Source organism: Octopus sinensis, linkage group LG26 (genome assembly GCF_006345805.1).
Source record: "Octopus sinensis linkage group LG26, ASM634580v1, whole genome shotgun sequence".
Lineage (NCBI taxonomy): Eukaryota > Metazoa > Mollusca > Cephalopoda > Octopoda > Octopodidae > Octopus > Octopus sinensis.
In genome coordinates, this window is record NC_043022.1 from 9,614,202 (window position 1) to 9,632,761 (window position 18,560).

Consider the following 18,560-nt stretch of genomic DNA (forward strand, 5'->3'; position numbering starts at 1 on the left):
AATGGTATTGATTAAATCCTTCCCTTTTCAAACTGTTGGCCTTGTGCCCAAATTAAATGTTTGGCACGCCCATGCCGGTGGCATGTAAAAAGCAACCACTACACTCTCAGAGTGGTTGGTGTTAGGAAGGGCATCCAGCTGTAGAAACTCTGCCAGATCAAGATTGGAGCCTGGTGCAGCCATCTGGTTCGCCAGCCCTCAGTCAAAATCGTCCAACCCATGCTAGCATGGAAAGCGGACGTTAAACAATGATGATGATGATGATTTGCATTCATATTTCTGTCAAATGTAATGCTTACTTATTCACATTGTTTTGAATTAATCATGCGTTATCTCATAACTTTGAGATTTCGATGATGTCATTGATGGCATTGATTAAACCTCGATAATTCTCAGATAATTAAAAAAATTTTTCGCTTGTTTCTTATTTCTTTATTGCCCACAAGGGGCAATAAGGACACACAAAGGGGACAGAGGGGACAACAAGGACAGACAAAGGGATTAAGTCAATTACATCGACCCCGGTGCGTAACTGGTACTTAATTTATCAACCCCGAAAGGATGAAAGGCAGAGTTGACCTCAGCGGAATTTGAACTCAGAACGTAATGGCAGATGAAATACCGCCTGGCGTGCTAATGTTTCTGCCAGCTCATCGCCTTTTTCACTTGTTTCTTTCATGGGACTGTGGCCATTGTGGGGCACCACCTCAAAGATTTTAGTCAATCAAGTTCATATCATTGCTGTAACAGACCTCTTATTTGGCTTCTAGAAATCCAGTTATGCTGTGCAATATCAAGCAATATCTTATCTTATCTGCTGACAGTTGTCATGCTTATCACTGTTCATGGCTTTGACATGACTTGATAAGCTTTCTCCATACTGGTTGGTTTTTCGCTTGAGTATGCCATTTATTATGATCATTTATTTTCCACTTCATATTCTATTTTGCAATATCTTTGAATTTCAGTCTCGGTCTTCCTTGGTTTCTTTTCCCCCTTGCCTAGTTTGGAGTAAAGGGGCTGTCTAGTGAATCTGCTGTTATCCATCCTATGTACATGAGTTTGCTGTTGTCCATCATATGCACATGATCCAACCAATATAAATTCTAACAGTGAGGATTTCCATCATATAAGACAGACAGCACACCATAGGATCTCCTGATCTTGTCAAAGAGAGAAATACTCATAATTTGTTGCGGCCGTCTCATCATGTGTGCATGATGGACAACAACAAACTCATGTACAACTTGACTGCTTGAGCTTTATAGACTGTCCAGGTTTCAGCTCTGTACCTGGGGGAAGAAAGCACTATAACTTTATGTACCTTACATTTGACATGCCAATTTTCTCACAGCTTCTCTCCTGTAGCCTGTTGAATAAAGCACTAGCACAGCTTGAACTTTGTGCAATATACTGTACCCTTTATTGAGTGGACAGACCCCTTTCTTTGAAGTTGCTTAATTTGCATACAGTGTGTTAAAAAATAGTTTTATTCTGTTCTTTAGTTTTTTTAAGTGGATTCATAATGACTTAACATTACAACATATTCTGCTGTAGAAGCACATTAATTTGTACATGTTTGCAACTCCTGTTTCCTATATCACCGTCATCATCGTCATCATCATCCTCTGGGCATTACTGTCTCATGTCGTAGGAATTATAAAGCTGGTTACTCAGTTTCCATGGCATAATAAGTAACAACAATCACAATACTCACCTCGAATGGGATGCCAGTTCATTGCAGGGTCACACATTTACAGCTGAGTGAACTGGAGACAGGGCTGGATTAAGTCACATCGAGGTCCTAAACACCTAAAAGATTTTGGTGCCCCCATAAAAGATTATATAATTCAAAATATATCAATAATGAAACATAAAATAAACAAAACAGTAAGAGGGAAAATAATGTTTATTTTTTTGTATATTTTCACTTTATTTATATTTGAAAAGTTTCCTCCTACTTTTTTGAATTGCAAAGTCTTTGATCTGATTCTCAAAATTAATCTTAGATAACACATCTGCATTTATACTTAATAGAGATAAAGACATCCTGAATATTGTTTCCGCAAGTGTAAAGTGATTTCTTTTGTGCCTTAAACCATTTACCATTTCTGTGGTGTCCCCTCCTTCCCTTGATACCCTAAGCACATGCTTATCTTGCTTAATGGTTAATCCAGTGCTGACCGGAACAACGTGATATGAAGCATTTTGCTCAAGAACACAATGCACCACCTCGTCTGGGAATTGAACCCATGACCTTGTGAATACAACACCCTAAGCACTAGGTCACACATTTTCACTGTTACCTATAAGGAAGAAGTAATTCCATAATTCCAAATAACTTTATCTTTAATCTTTTACATGTTTCAGAGACTGCATTATGGCCATGCTGGGGCACTTATGTTGATAGCTGTTGGGAATGGCATGTATCTTAGAAACTTAACCTTTTAGCATTTAAACCAGTCGTACCCGGCCAAAATATTGTACATGTTATATGTTCATACTGGCCATATCTGACCTCTCCTATCTACTGTAAAATGTCATTGTAAAAATAAACAATCATATCTTGAAATCTCGAAGCTTTGAGATTGTGCATGATTAGTTCAAAACTAGGTGAATAAATAAGCATTACATTTGACAGAGTAATCTGAATGCTAAAGGGTTAAACCAGCCATATCCTGCTGGAATTTTCTACTTGTTTTATGTTCAGACCAGCCAGATTCTACCTTTCATACTTACCCTACAATGTCATTCTAAAATAAAGAATGACACCATTGAAATCATAAAGCTATAAGATAATACTTACTTACTTGTACTTGTGGCGACATTCACCCTGGGCGGGTTGAGTCGGCTTCTTCTACCACCCTTGAGGCATCTCAAACCATGGCAGCCCACGCACGACGGTCCTGTTCACTGGAGATAGCGAGCCAGTCACGGTTCCATCGGCGCAGATAATGCATAATTAATTCAAAACAATCTGAATAAATATTCATTACATTTGGCGGAATAATCAGAATACTTAAAAGTTTGTACCAGTGTAAGGAACATTTTACTGTTTTGGTTGATGGTGAGTTCCTTATATGTTCCATATATGTTTATGTGTGGAAGGGCATGAATTTCATGCAGGAGGGTCAGTTCTTCGACTGGTTTGATACTTTGGAACGTGGCTATGCTGGGGCTCTGATTCAAGTGTTTTTAGTCAATTATATCGATCCCAGTACATAGTTTATTGATCTTGTTAGGGCTAAAAGGCAAGTTGACTTTGGCTTAAAGTGGTATATCTTGCAACTCAATATTTAAAGTATTTGTGTTCACTTAATGATTTTCTTCATCTAACACTGATGTATGTGTGTGTGGGTATACATACATAATCTCTCTCTCTCTCTCATTATACATACATACATACATACATACATACATATATGTACATGTATGTATATATGTTTGTATATGTGTATTTGTGTACTTGTATACGTGTGTGTACATGTATATATATATATGTATATATATATATATGTATATATATAAATGAGTCTGTATATATAGGTGTATGTATATATGTCTGCATGTGTATGTATGTATGTGTGTGTCTGTATCTGTGTGTGTGCATATATGTGTCTAATTGTCTATGTGTGTATATATGTATGCATACGTACGTACGTATGTACACATGTGTGTACATATGTATGCATGTATACATATATATTATACATATATATATATTTATATATATATGCATGTGTGTGTATATATATATATATATATATATATAAAATGTATGAGAGTGTCAGGCAGTAAAGATAAACGTCTATGTTTATAATTTTTCGCACTGTTAAACTCTTCTTTTGAAACAAACAAGCCTTTAATATCTACACCTACACTATATTCCGACTGGTTTGGTTGCCATTCAAACTACGGTGTCCATCTCAATATTAAAAACAGCTTTTCATCTCCGAAGACATGATTAACAGTGCGAAAAATTAAAATTTTATCATCAACTGATATCTCAGACATTTAGATGTTCGTAACATATGTAGAGTTTTCCATTATTTCTATCTAACAGCAAGAAATATTTTTGTTTAATGCTCCTTCAGACATTATCAACATCATCATCATTATTTGACATACCTTTTCTCATGCTGGCACGGGTTTGCTGGTTTGACAAGACTAGATGAACCTGGGAGTTCTGCCAGGTTCTGTGTCTGCTTTGTCATGGTTTCTACTGCTGGATGCCCTTCTTTATGCCAACCACTTAAGAGAGCACTGGGTGAGTTTTATGTGGCACCAGCACTGGTGAAGTTGCTGAGTACCCATAAGATAAGACCCTCCAGACGAGCGGGGCATAGACTGAAGGAATAAGAATCTATAATAGAGGGAGAAGAGCAGGTGTGTTGCTGAAGAGGCTTGCCTACCTGGAAAGTGTGAGAGAGGGAGAGATATGGGGTCCATGTATAATGTGGATATGAAACAGAATGAGTGAAAATAGTGTGACAGACGATTAGAGATAGGCATAGAAGTGGCTGTGTGGTAAGTAGCTTGATTACAAACCACATAGTTTCAGGTTCAGTCCCACTGCATGGCACCTTGGGCAAGTGTCTTCTCCTATAGCCTTGGGCCGACCAAAGCCTTGTGAGTGGATTTGGTAGACGGAAACTGAAAGAAGTCCGTCATATATATGTTTATATATATATGTATGCATGTGTATGTCTGTGTCCCCCCAACATTGGTTGACAACCGATTCTGGTGTGTTTACGTCCCCGGTGGCATGTAAAAAGCACCATCCGATCGTGTCCGTAGCCAGCCTCGCCTGGCCCCCGTGCCAGTGGCACGTAAAAAGCACCCACTACACTCATGGAGTGGTTGGCGTTAGGAAGGGCATCCAGCCATAGAAACATTGCCAGATCAGACTGGGCCTGGTGCAGCCTTCTGGCTTCCCAGACCCCAGTTGAACTGTCCAACCCATGCTAGCATGGAAAGCGGACGCTAAACAATAATGATGATATATATATGTAATAGAGTTATTAGTGAGAGAGTTATCAATCCAGGCAAAGTACTTTAAAAGATTTCTGTTAGCACACGAGGCTAACAATATTGTTTAGATTAGTAAAGAACTTTGTGTTTCTTGAGGCATGGTCTGAGGTTTATAATTCATCACCATCCTGTATTGTGAACCCATGGTTTTGTTCAACTTAGACTGGTTTTTACACAGAGTGATATACAAGACAAGGTGTAAATAACAGAGCGACATACAAAATGTAAATAACAATCATTACACATTTTCCCTTATTGTACTAAATTTGAGTCATTTTAATGACTACTGGAAACAGCTCTATGCAATGACTATTATTTATGCCTTGACTTGTATATATGTGGTAAGAAGCTTGCTTCCCAACCACATAGTTCTGGGTTCAGTCCCACCACATGGCACCTTGGGCAAGTGTTTTCTACTATAGTCTCAGGCTGACCAAAGCCTTGTGAGCGGATTTGGTAGATGGAAACTGAAAGAATCCTGTCATATATTTGTATGTCTGTATTTGTCCCCCCACAATCATTCGACAACCAATGTTGGTGTGTTTAGGTACCTGAAACTTAGCAGTTCGGCAAACGAGACCAATAGAATAAGTACTAGGCTTACAAAGAATAAATTCTAGGGTTGATTTGTACGACTAAAGGTGGTGCTCCAGCATGGCTGCAGTCAAATGACTGAAACAAGTAAAAGAATAAAAGATGTTATTTATATACAACAGAAGCAACATTAGACTGAAATAGCCACTTGTGTATCATACTTAATGTGAATACGTCATGAAAGGCAAAATTTATTGCGGTATTCACCCAGTGATGATATTTCTTAGAGATGTGCTGTGTTTAAAAACACTACATATATTGGAGGAAGATAAAAATCATCTCAGTAGTGGCGAGTGACAATGCAAGAAGCATTTCTGTTCATACTCTCCAAGGCTCAAGCTGACACCTGCAATGGAGACCTGTTCTCAAATCTGGGATAGTGTTGCTGTTATGCACACGGGACATCCTGGACTACATCTACAGAAAAGCCACTTGATGACTGGTAGTTGATCACTTACAAACACACTCCAGCCTCTGGTCACTGGAGTGTTTTCACCTCTCTCTCCTCCCTCTCTCTCTTTGTTGTTTTTTATTATCATCATTTAACATCCGCTTTCTATACTGGCTTGGGTTGGACAGTTTGACAGGAGCTGGCAAAGTGGAGATCTGCACCATGCTCCAGTTGTCCGTTTTGGCTTGGTTTCTACAGCTGGATGCCTTTCCTAATTCCAACCACTCTTCAGAGTGGACTGAGCGCTTTTTGCATGGCACCAGCACAGACGAGGTCAGTTTTGGTAAGGTTTTTTACAGCTGGATGCCCTTAGAAATGCCAACCATTTTGCGATGTGGACTAGATGCTTTTTATGTGGCATCAGCATTGGCAAGGTCACCGAGGAGCTTGCAAGTTGTGGAACCTTTGAGAGGGGAGAGGGCATTGGAAGCGGTGATCTTGTGTCAGCTGGTAAAAATGAGTAATCCTATGGTAGTCTGGCATCCCATCCAGGGAGGAATGTATACATCAGGGAAACTGGGAAACCAGCCCTATGCTCCTTACGGTGTAATGGGTGACTAACCATATATAGACACACACCCAGACTAGAAACAGTAGCTGGATAAATAGTCCTTGGATCATTCTCTACTGTCTTTAAAAACTGCAGATGCACTGTAGCTTGGAGCAGCTGTATTAACTTAGTAGCAACTGCATCAGCTGCAATCTCACTTGCAACAGATCTGGAAAGGTAACTCCATGTGGTCTTTCAACATGCTAGAAACAACAGCTAGATAGATAGGTGTGATAGTGAAAATCCACAAAGTTGAAACATTATATATATTTTTTTTGTTATTTTCATAATTTGCATGTATTTATTTTATTATAAATACAAAATAACACCACAGAGGAATTAACGTAAGATTGAATTATAAACTGCAACAGGTGAACCGTGAAAGGTGAACCGTGAAAGGTGAACCGTGATAGGTGAACCGTGATATGGCGAGGGATTATTCAACTTATTTTTGCGATCTGAGTGGATTGGAACTAAGCAAAACAATGTGTTGCCTGGTCCAGGCATTGAAACCACAATCTTACACACAGGCACACACACACACACACACACACAACGAGCTTCTTTCAGTTTCTCTCTTCTAAATTCACTCACAAGGCTTTGGTCAGCCTTAAGCTATAGTAGAAACACTTGCTTGTCCAGGGTGCCATGTAGCAAGACTGAACCTGAAACCATGTGGTTTGGAAGCAAACCTTGCATCACACATCGACGCCTGCATCAATCTATGTCAATGCATATTTCTATTGCATTTTATCACTTTTTTTAAAAAATTTATTTCTTTCAAGACTTCTTTCTGCTTAACAGAATATTTGGGAAAAATATGCATATTTCTTTCACGTGATGCTCCAATTTAAATTTCTAATGAAATGGTCTGGAAACAACAGCATTTCACTCTCGATAAAGAAGCCAGCACCCGGATTTGAAGTCAGTTGTTAAATATAAGTGCCATTCATGAAACTGTTGGCCCTCGAGTCACTTTTGTAACTTCCTGTTGATTAAAACTAACACACACACACACCTCTGTGTGTATACAAACACACACACACCTATACATACACATGCATATACACATTTCTGCATGTGTGTGTGTGTGTGTATATATATATGTATGTATATACACACATGCATATATATCTATATGTATGTATGTATATACACACATACATATATATGTATTTGTATATACACACATGCACATATATATATATGTATGTATATAAACATACATATATATATATATACACATATATATACATGCACATATATATATTATATATACATGCATATACATATATACACACAAGCATATGTGTGTATATATATATATATATTATATATATATATATACACATATGCTTGTGTGTATATATACACATGCATATACACATACGCATGTGCACATGTAAATGTGTGCTCCATGCCATTAAGCGAGAATATTTGTCCATAAAGTCTGCTTTTTATAATCTTTTTATTCTCCACTTTTGAGGCATTAATAAAATTGGTAAAAATTGGAAGTAAAAATATTGCAGTGTGAGCTCCGTGTCACCTCCACCCATCACACACACACACACACACACACACTCTCTCTCTCTCTCTCTCTCTCTCCACAAAAGCAGTGATAGAACCATTTGTTCTATTGAGGTCAAGAAGCATAGTCTTGGCGGCGGTAGTGGCGGTGGTGGAATCCACTAAAAAACAGGAGAGCAAACCAGTACTTAGCTCTGTACTCTACAGCTAGTCCATCAGCTCCCGCCACCACCACCACCACCACCACCACCACCACCCTTCCAAATTGTAGCAGTTGGATGTAATAGTGTAATAGTAAGGTATGATGTGGTGGCGGTGGTTGTGGTGTTTTTGTGAATGTCTCTGTGGTTTTGTTTCACATAATTACTGGTGCAGCGTAGACTCATTGATAGAGCTTGCTGCCAGGCTTCAAGTAAGGAAGCATTAAATACCACACACAGGTGTGTGTGCGTGTGTGTGTGTGTGCGCGCGCGCGTGTGTGTGTGCGCGCGCGTGTGTGTGTGCGTGTATGTGTGTACATATATATGTATGTTTATGCCTATATATATATGTGTGTGTGTATAAAACATATTGGCTTCAAGTATGGGTTAAATACCACTCAAACACACACACGTGTGTGTGTGTATGTGTGTGTAAATATATATATATATATACACACACACATATACGTATATGTATGTTTGTGCCTGTGTCTATATTTGTGTGTGTATGTGTGTATATGTAATATATTTACACACATACATGTAAATATATGTTTGTGCCTGTGTGTCTATATGTGCATGTGTGTATGTGTGTGTATATGTATATATATATATATATATATATATATATATATATATATGACATTGGCTTCAAGTATGAAGCATTAAATACCACACACATAGACATATATATGTGTGTCTATATATATATATATGTGTATATATATATATATACACACACACACACATACATGTCTGTGTGTGTGTGTGACTATAAACACGTGTGTGTGTATATATTTGTCGGTGTGTACATAACACATATGGGGAGTGGATGTCTCTGGTTGCCGTACACATCTGTTCTATTTTGGTGTTATTCTTATATCGTTTTACTGGCACAAAGCTAAGCAGGCCTTGCTGTCCACTCAAGAACACACACAGCAAATGATCCCCAAGCACTCGAGCAATTTGTTCCCTTTGCCAGAATGTTTGCAAGACACCAGCAGGCGTCAAGAGACACATTCTTGTCCGTGGAACATGATTAATGCTCTATTTTACTGAACCTTCATTTGTCGTTCATGATGAGAGAATGCATCATATATGTATGTGTGTGTGTATATATATGGCAAATAGAGAGTGGGTGTCTATGGTTACTGTATGCGTCTGTTTTATTTCTGTGTTACTCATATCCTTTTGCTGGATTCAGTCATTGGTGTCTGGCCATACTGGGGCAGCATGTTCAAAGGATGTCATACCAAACCCCAGTACCATATATTCTGGTCAGGTATTTCATTGATCTCTATTTGTCGAACCACTAAGACACAAGGGGCAAATTGACGTAATGTAAATGCAACACTGGTTAAAATTGAATCATGAAAATACCAGGTTAAAATTAACAGGAACAAGAAAAATGTGGTAGTAGTAGTAATAATAACCTTTTCTGCTAAAGGCACCAAGCCTGAAATTTTGTGGGAGAAATTAGAAATTTCAGAAATTAAATAACACCAACATATTCAGTAACAATAATAAATTTAATTTATCCTTGACAATTTTTAGTTTTACCAATTTTGAATAGATCGCTCCTCTTTAAAACCTCTTACCTACTTGACAATTGCATTTCTAGCTCTACTTTGAAGGAAGCTTTACTTCTTGGACTCACGTTTTTGTGCGCAACGATGTTGTTAAACCTCCATTTACAACACCGTATGCAGGTCCTTTCCATTTTCTTTCATGCACAGATAATTTTTCACTATTGACCTTAATGGTCGTAAAGATACTATATCAGTGGATAGACTAAAAAAGGCCTTCATAGAGAAAACTGTCCATGTTCCTACTGCAGATAACACACCCACAGCATTACAAACATGGCCTGCACATCCACCTTCACATTCCATGACTACTATTGGGATCGACCAGGTACTGGACAAGGATTCTAGTTTATTTTTCTTTCTTTGTTTTTTACGTAATTTTTGAGAGCGGTTGGGTTCATTTTTTAGTATTTTCATTTGTGAGAACTGTTGAGTTTATTTCAGATATTCTCATTTTTAAAAATCATCTTTGGCTAATCGTTGAGAGGACATTGGTGTTGCCTTGGTGGAAGTTTGTGCTCTCTGAGTGCTCTAGTTCACATTGCTTTGAATTAACCATGCATTATTTTGTAGCTTTGAGATTTTGATGAGCTAACTTTTTAACTTCTAGGATGGTATTGTAGGGTTGGTATGAGAGGCTGGGTGTGATCAGTTTCAACATAAAACAGGCAGAATATTTTTTGTTGGATATGACTGGTTTAATTGCTAAAGGGTTAAACTAGCCATTTGCTCGTTTAAAAACCAGAAGTAGCAACTGGTTAAATACCTTGACCTAGAGACTTCCATTCCCTTAAATGCTTTACCTTTCATCCCTCCCACTGAAGTCCATTAAACATGAACTGCTCGCATACTGGAAGGGCAAGGTGTGTCATTGAGATCCTCTTCTACCTCCCACTCCAATCATTTCTGGTCTTGAATCAATATATAAGAAATCAATATTAGCCACTGTTGTGAATGTCATTAACATTAATGTTGAAGAACAATGCCTGCCCCTGCCTCTTTTCCATGTGATACTACTACAAACCTCAGCAGAGATTAAATTCATTTCGTTTATGCTGCTGCTGCTGCTACCACTGCTGTTGGTGCAGGCATGGCTGTGTGGGTAAGATGCTCATTTTGCAAACACATGGTCTTGAGTTCAGTCTCACTGAGCAACACTTTCAGCAAGTGTCTTCTGCTCTAGTCACAAACTGACCAATGCCCTGTGAGTGAATTTTGCTGACAGAAACTGTGTGGAAGCCTGTTGTGTTATTATATATATATGTGTGTGTGTGTGTTTGTGTGTGTATATATATATAGGCACAGGTGTGGTAAGAAGCTAGCTTTCCAACCACGTGGCTCCGGGTTCAGTCCCACTGCGTGGCACCTTGGGCAAGTGTCTTCTACTATAGCCTTGTGCCGACCAAAGCCTCGTGAGTGGATTTGGTAGGTGGAAACTGAAAGAAGCCCGTTGTATATATATGTATATATATATATATGTGTGTGTGTGTGTGTGTGTGTGTGTGTGTCTGTGTTTGTCCCCCCAACATTGCTTGACAACCGATGCTGGTGTGTTTACGTCATCATAACTTAGCAGTTCGGCAAAAGAGACAGATAGAATAAGTACTAGGCTTACAAAGAATAAGTCCTGGGATCGATTTGCTCAACTAAAGGCAGTGCTCCAGCATGGCCACAGTCAAATGATTGAAACAAGTAAAAGAGTATATATAAAAATATAATGATAAGATTTTTTAAAACTTTGAATGGCTTTGGGGTCCCTCCTGAGTAAAATAGAAACTAAAGGGGTCCATTGTAAAAAAAATGTTTGAGAACCAGTTATGCATTTAAACTGACCATATCTGACCCTAATATTCTACTGGTTTTGTGGTCTAACTGGCCAGATCTGGCCTCTCATGTCTACCTTACAATGTTATTCTAAAAGTGAAAAAACAGCAGCAGCAGCACAGCAGTAGTAGTAGTAGTAGTGGTTGTGGCAGCTTGCTTGCCAAAATTCACAGCAGTGAGACCACAAACAAGTTTGGAACATTGCTAAAACAAAATAATCATCTGGCAATAAACTAATTAAGACTGCCACAAATTAAGGTTATGTAACTTGGCAAAAAGGTTAGTGAGTGGAGGTGGGGAGACGAAATTGGTTAAAAAAAAAAATCTTCACTTAACAAATGTATTTACAAACATCTCTGAGTGGTCTGCAAAACAAGTTCAGTACCACCCAGAAATTAGTGGGTGGAGAAGATAGATCAATAGGGATTTTTTTGGGATCAATTGAAGTACCAGCCAAGTACAGGGGATTCATTTATTTGTCTATATATGTATTCCCTATTTTTGTCTTGAATTAATGTTAAAATCTATGTATGTTAACATATAATGCTACATTTAATAAAGAAAAAAAGAACGACATAAATTTGATTAACACTTAAGCTTTTAACCTGTCGTTTACCTGGTCCAAATGTTCTGTTTCTTTCTTTTGTTGAAACCAATCAGATCTTGCCTTTCACTCCTACCCTACAATGTCATTCTAAAAATAAAGTCACTTCATCAAAATATCAAAACTACAAGGAAATGCACAATTAATTCAGAACAATGTGAATAGATAAGCACTGAATTTGACATCATTAATATAATTAACAAAGTCTCTGAAATTGCTTAGTATGTTTTTGTTCTTATGGTTTTTCATTTCTTTTTCTCTTCCAGATAGTAGGACCTCACGCTGGTATCTATGAAGGCTACTATCTGCAAGTAAGTCTGAAATTATTATTATTTTCTTGTTTTTTACCCATGCTGGTGTCGTGTAAAGCACCTTTCAAATGTTGGGCCTCATGGATGCAATGTGGCTGATGCTGTTGTCGCGTAACTAGCACCTGTGCTGGTGGCACATAAAAAGCACCTTTCGTGTGTTGGGCCTCATGGAGTCAATAACAAATAATCGGGACCTTTGGCAATTTACCGTACCTGAGTAAAAGAACAAACAAACAAGTGAAATTGTAGTTGTGGCAGATACTGGTGGCATGTAAAACTACCCATTGCATTCACAGAGTGGCTGGCATTGGGACGAGCATCCAGCTGTAGAAACCATGCCAAATCAGACTGGAGTCTGGTGCAGCCTCTAAGCCCTGGTCAAACTGTCCAACCTCCAACCCATGCCAACATGGACAATGGATTTCAAATGATGATGATGATGATACTTACTGTTGATATTAAATGTTTAACCACTTCATTTCATTGCCTGCTTGTGAGTAATGCTTCGGAAATACGCTTGCTTTACTGGCAGGTCCACCAGTGGCCACTGACTTACTGGGATCAAAGTAGTAATTGCTTTACTTTGCCAACCTTTTAGCATTTAAGCCAACCATGCCTGACCGAAATATTCTGACAGTTTTATGTTTAAACCATCCAGATAAGATCTCTTATACCTACCCTATAATGTTATTCTAAAAATAAAGATGGAGGAAAGTTGTGGAAGAAGGTGACCCAAGAAGACATGGGATGAAGTATTGAAGGCCAATCTCAAAACAGTGAACTTTACAAAGATGTCAGAGCTCTGAGATATGTGGTGCCTTGCTGTCCTCAAGGAGACCCACCCACCATTACAGAATTTAGAATTGTGCCTGTTTTCACAGGCCCTTATCATTTCTTGAAACTCTTGTGAACTCACAATGAAACAACACACATTTGTGTGTGTGTATATATATATATATATACTAGACCAGGGGTGGGCAAACTACGGCCCGCGGGCCGCATGCGGCCCGCCGAGAGCTTTATGAATCCCAATTCCAAAATCTAAAAAAATTTGCAAGAAAGATGTTTGTGTTGTTTGCATCAACTTACATATGTGAGTGGAGGCGCAATGGCCCAGTGGTTAGGGCAGCGGACTTGCGGTCGTAGGATCGCGGTTTCGATTCCCAGACCGGGCGTTGTGAGTGTTTATTGAGCGAAAACACCTAAAGCTCCACGAGGCTCCGGCAGGGATGTTGGTGATCCCTGCTGTACTCTTTCACCACAACTTTCTCTCACTCTTACTTCCTGTTTCTGTTGTACCTGTATTTCAAAAGGGCCGGCCTTGTCACTCTCTGTGTCATGCTGAATATCCCCGAGAACTACATTAAGGGTACACGTGTCTGTGGAGTGCTCAGCCACTTACACGTTAATTTCACAAGCAGGCTGTTCCGTTGATCGGATCAACTGGAACCCTCGTCGTCGTAACCGACGGAGTGCTTCCACATATGTGAGCAGACTTTCTCCATCATGAAAATTAACAAGGGGAAGAATCTATCACTTCTCACAGACTCAAATCTTCAGTCAGTGTTAAGAATCAGCACAAGCAACTTGACACCTAATTTTGACAAACTGGTAAATGACAGTAGACAGCTGCATCATTCTCATTGACATTGTTATTTACAGAGCCACTTTGTTTTTCAAATAAATGTTTCAGGTGACGTTTCTAATTTCAGATATCAATTCATATTAATAAACTGTTATTTCTCTTTAAAATCTTTTATTTTGGGTATCCTAGAATTTAAGTATAATATTCATCATGGTTGTCCATAATTTTAAGAGGTGGTTGTCCACAATTAGTGCAGATTTTACTAGGAAAATTCCGTTCCTGGCAATTTGTAAGCAATAACAGGCTGTCCAAAATAACCGAGGTTCCTGTAATAATTTCAACTATAGGAGCAAATAACCGAAAAACATGAACCCGATACTCTAAAAAATAAATTAAATCACTTAAACCAGGAATATTTCACAAAATTTCCTTTCAATCAATTGTGTGTTTATAGGTCTATAACCGCCTTTAAAAATATTTTCACTTGATTTTTATAAATGAGGCCCGCCAAGGTTCCAAAGACGCACTGTGCGGCCCGCGATCAAAAAAGTTCGCCCACCCCTGTACTAGACTACCTGTAACCCGTGGGTGGCACCTGGAAAGCCTGAGTTTCCCAGCAATGGAGTTTTATTATATGGGTTTTTTTATCTTTTGCAGATTATTTTGCATGCTTTCAACGAATGTGACATTTAAATCATGTGTAAATGGCTCCTTTCCCCAGAAAAGGAAAGATATGGCTGCTATATCTTGCACGCCCTTCTACAACATAACAGGTATTTTGGCTCCTTTATCGCAAATAGCTGTTACATGGTAGCAGGGCTTGCAAGAAATAGCAACCAAATCTTTGAAGCTGAGATGTGTTGAATGTACTCGAAAAAATTTTTATAATGGTATTCCCTTGGGATGATCTTTCGCTTTGACTCTCATAACTGTCGCTTTGACTCTCATCCAGATCAGCTGGTTTTGTTTGTCAATTTCCGTACAAAATTTTTATTTATTTACTGTTGATTTAAAATGAAAGAGAAGAGAAAGTGAAAGATGTATGAATGTGTATATGAAATGGACGTGTGTGTGTGTGTATGTGTGTGTGTGTGAGAGAGAGAGAGAGCCACTTACACAAGCATGAGAACACACATGTTCACTCTCTCTCTTTCTCTCTCACACACACACATGTACATAAAAAAAGATGTATGCATATGTACTGATGTATGTATTTATACGACAACACGCCCTTTCAGTCACTCTCTCTCTCTCTTTCTCTCTCTTATCTCTCTTCCTCTCTCTCCCTTTCTCTCTCTCTCTCTCTCTCTCTCACATACGTCCATTTCATATACATGTACATACATCTTTCACTTTCTCCTCTCTTTCACTTTAAAACAAAAGTAAATGAATAAAAAATTTTTATGGAAATTAATGAACTCCAGATGAAAAGCGAAAGATTACCATTTACTTGAAAATAATGAAAAAAAAACATCAAAATATTTTCTGTTTGAAGAAAGCTAAAATATAAATACTTACATTTCTGAAATCACATTCAGTTAAAAATATTTCTAAATGATTAAAATATTGTGTATGTCAAAAATTCAGCGTTTTTTTTTTATTTCTTAGACAGCACGAAGACTCTGAGTGTGTGGTGTATATATATATCACAGATAGCGAATGTGTGTTTGTGTTGATTGACATGCCATGACATTCATTATAAATGTGTGTATTCTGTATGTGTGTATGTGGGTTGACATCATGAAAGCCATGTTTCTTTTTTGTCAAGAAATAACAAACAAAAATTGTGTTTAATCATTTTCATTAAATAGAGGTCCAAATATCACAAAAATTTGTACTGCACTGCCGAAGATAAGTATGAAAGTAAATATGTAAAATAAATTAAGATAAAATATACTATTTCTGAGATACTTCAGTTACACACAAACATCCCTAGAGTTTTAGTATTGTATATAGTATTATATAGTATTATATATATATACACATAATACTATATCATGATGATGATGCTATAGTATTATATATATATATATACATACACATGTATATCTATATACAGTGATAACTCGCAGTATGAGTTTAATTCGTTCCATGATTGAGTTTGTCTTATTATTTATTTCTTTTACAAATCCATTTTCCCTACTGAAATTAACTAAAATATAATTAATCTGTTCCAGCCCACCCCCAAAACCACTCAAAAACAATTTTTTATGGGTTTCAAAACAGAAATGGTGTAGTTACAGGTAAAATGACAATTATAAAAAGCAAGAATGCAAATGAAATATGTAAACAAGTTTTATTAACTGATTTACCTTAAAGATGGGAGGATTTGTGTGCTTGTACTGCAGATTTCCGCTCGTACTTTAAGACCAAAGTCTTGGCTCATACAAAAAATTACTCGTACGGCAAGGTTCTACTGTAGATACACACACATACATACACACTTGTATATATATCATCATCATCGTTTAACCTCCTCTCTCCATGTTACCATGAGTTGGACGGTTCAACAGAGATCTGGGAAGCCAGGAGGTTGCACCAGGCTCCAGTCTGATCTGGCAGTGTTTCTACAGCTGGATGCTCTTCCTAACGCCAACCACTCTATGGGTGCAGTGGGTCCTTTTTACGTTCTACTGGCACAGGGGCCAGAGGAGGCTGGCAACGTCCACGATCGCTTGGCACTTTTTACGTGCCACTGGCACAGACACCAGTCAATGCGGCGCTGGCATCGGCCACTTTTGGATGGTGCTTTTTACGTGCCACCAGCACAGGTATTACAACTACAATTTCCATTTGATTTTTATTGTATATTATATATATATATATATTATTTAATGTCACAATACATGTATTGAAGTGCTACTAATAGTTTCATATGGTGAAAGAACTCAAGCATATTCTTCAGGTGCAAACCGCATATCATAACGAACTAAAGAAATTGAACAGTAGAAGAAATGTGAAATAAACTGAGAAGGCAGTATATAGTAGCAGTTTAATACATAATGACCTTCAGTAATATTTATCTCTCACCAGATGGAGTACTTTTTTCATTGAATTTACTTTACGAACCAGTATATTTTATATATAGAGAAAGTAAGAAGAAAAAAGCAAAAATGCACATTGAATATCAAAAAAATAAAGGCTTTTTTTTTATGAAAAGTGGCGAAAAATAGATACAATTAGATGAACTGAGATAGAAATAAGAGGAATTAAATTCATTATTTTGAATTGTTAAAGAGATTCAAAGTCAAACCGGTGTCATCATTGCTATTCACTAGCATATATATATGGAACAATAGGTGGTTCATCAACTTTTGGACATTAAATTATGTTAACTTATTTATTTATTAAACTGATAAACTGATAATTATAACATATATACATATAGCATATTATTCTTTACATATAAGATATAAAATATAGTAATATATATATATATATGGAGGCACAATGGCCCAGTGGTTAGGGCAGTGGACTCGTGGTCGTAGGATCGCGGTTTCGATTCCCAGACTGGGCGTTGTGAGTGTTTATTGAGCGAAAACACCTAAAAGCTCCACGAGGCTCCAGCAGGGGGTGGTGATCCCTGCTGTACTCTTTCACCACTCTTTCTCCCACTCTTCCTTCTGTTGGCCTGCTCGCTTAGCCAGTGGGGTGGCGTCATTCAAAAGCTAAAACAATGCAAACGGATTGTGACCAGCGATGTGTAACAACATCTGATGGTCTGGTTGATCACGTGATATATATATACATATCAATAATAACAAAAGGTAAAATTAATTAATTAAGAAGTAATCAATAATTTCACCAAGTAGAATTCGGCATGAAAAAGGACCATTTCACGGTAAACTTAAGTGATTCTTTATAATTAGGGTTCAGCAAAGATTTGCTTTACTACATACCGAAGTTTAGAAATAGCAGCCAAAAAACGTTAGCTATTTCTTCTACTTTAAAAAGGGACTCCCAGAAAAATCAAAGTACTTGAAAACAATCCACACAGGCAGAGAGGAAAGATAACGAAAATCAATCAATATCTGGTCAACCATGTACGCGCGTTTCGGAATTAGATAGGTATGAAGAATATAGAATTAAACTTCGGTATGTGGTAAAGCAAATCTTTGCTGAACCCCAGTTATAAAGTGTATATATATATATATATATATCACATGATCACGTGACCGACCAGACCATCAGATGTTGTTACACATCGCTGGTCACAATGCGTTCGCATTGTTTTAGCCTTTGAATGACGCCACCCCGCTGGCTAAGCGAGCAGGCCAACAGAAGGAAGAGTGGTGAA

At 37.8% G+C, this 18,560-nt stretch overlaps 1 protein-coding gene across 5 annotated transcripts in view; it reads left to right on the forward strand.

Annotated features, from left to right (window-relative positions):
* The window catches only part of LOC115224739 (epidermal growth factor receptor substrate 15-like 1), a 269,100-nt gene that overhangs the window by 99,358 nt on the left and 151,182 nt on the right, over window positions 1–18,560 (forward strand). For all 5 annotated transcript variants that reach the window (XM_036513677.1, XM_036513674.1, XM_036513676.1 and 2 more), the window contains one exon: window positions 12,634–12,678. In XM_036513677.1, the coding sequence (XP_036369570.1) occupies window positions 12,634–12,678 (45 nt within the window). The remainder of the gene's footprint in view (window positions 1–12,633; window positions 12,679–18,560) is intronic.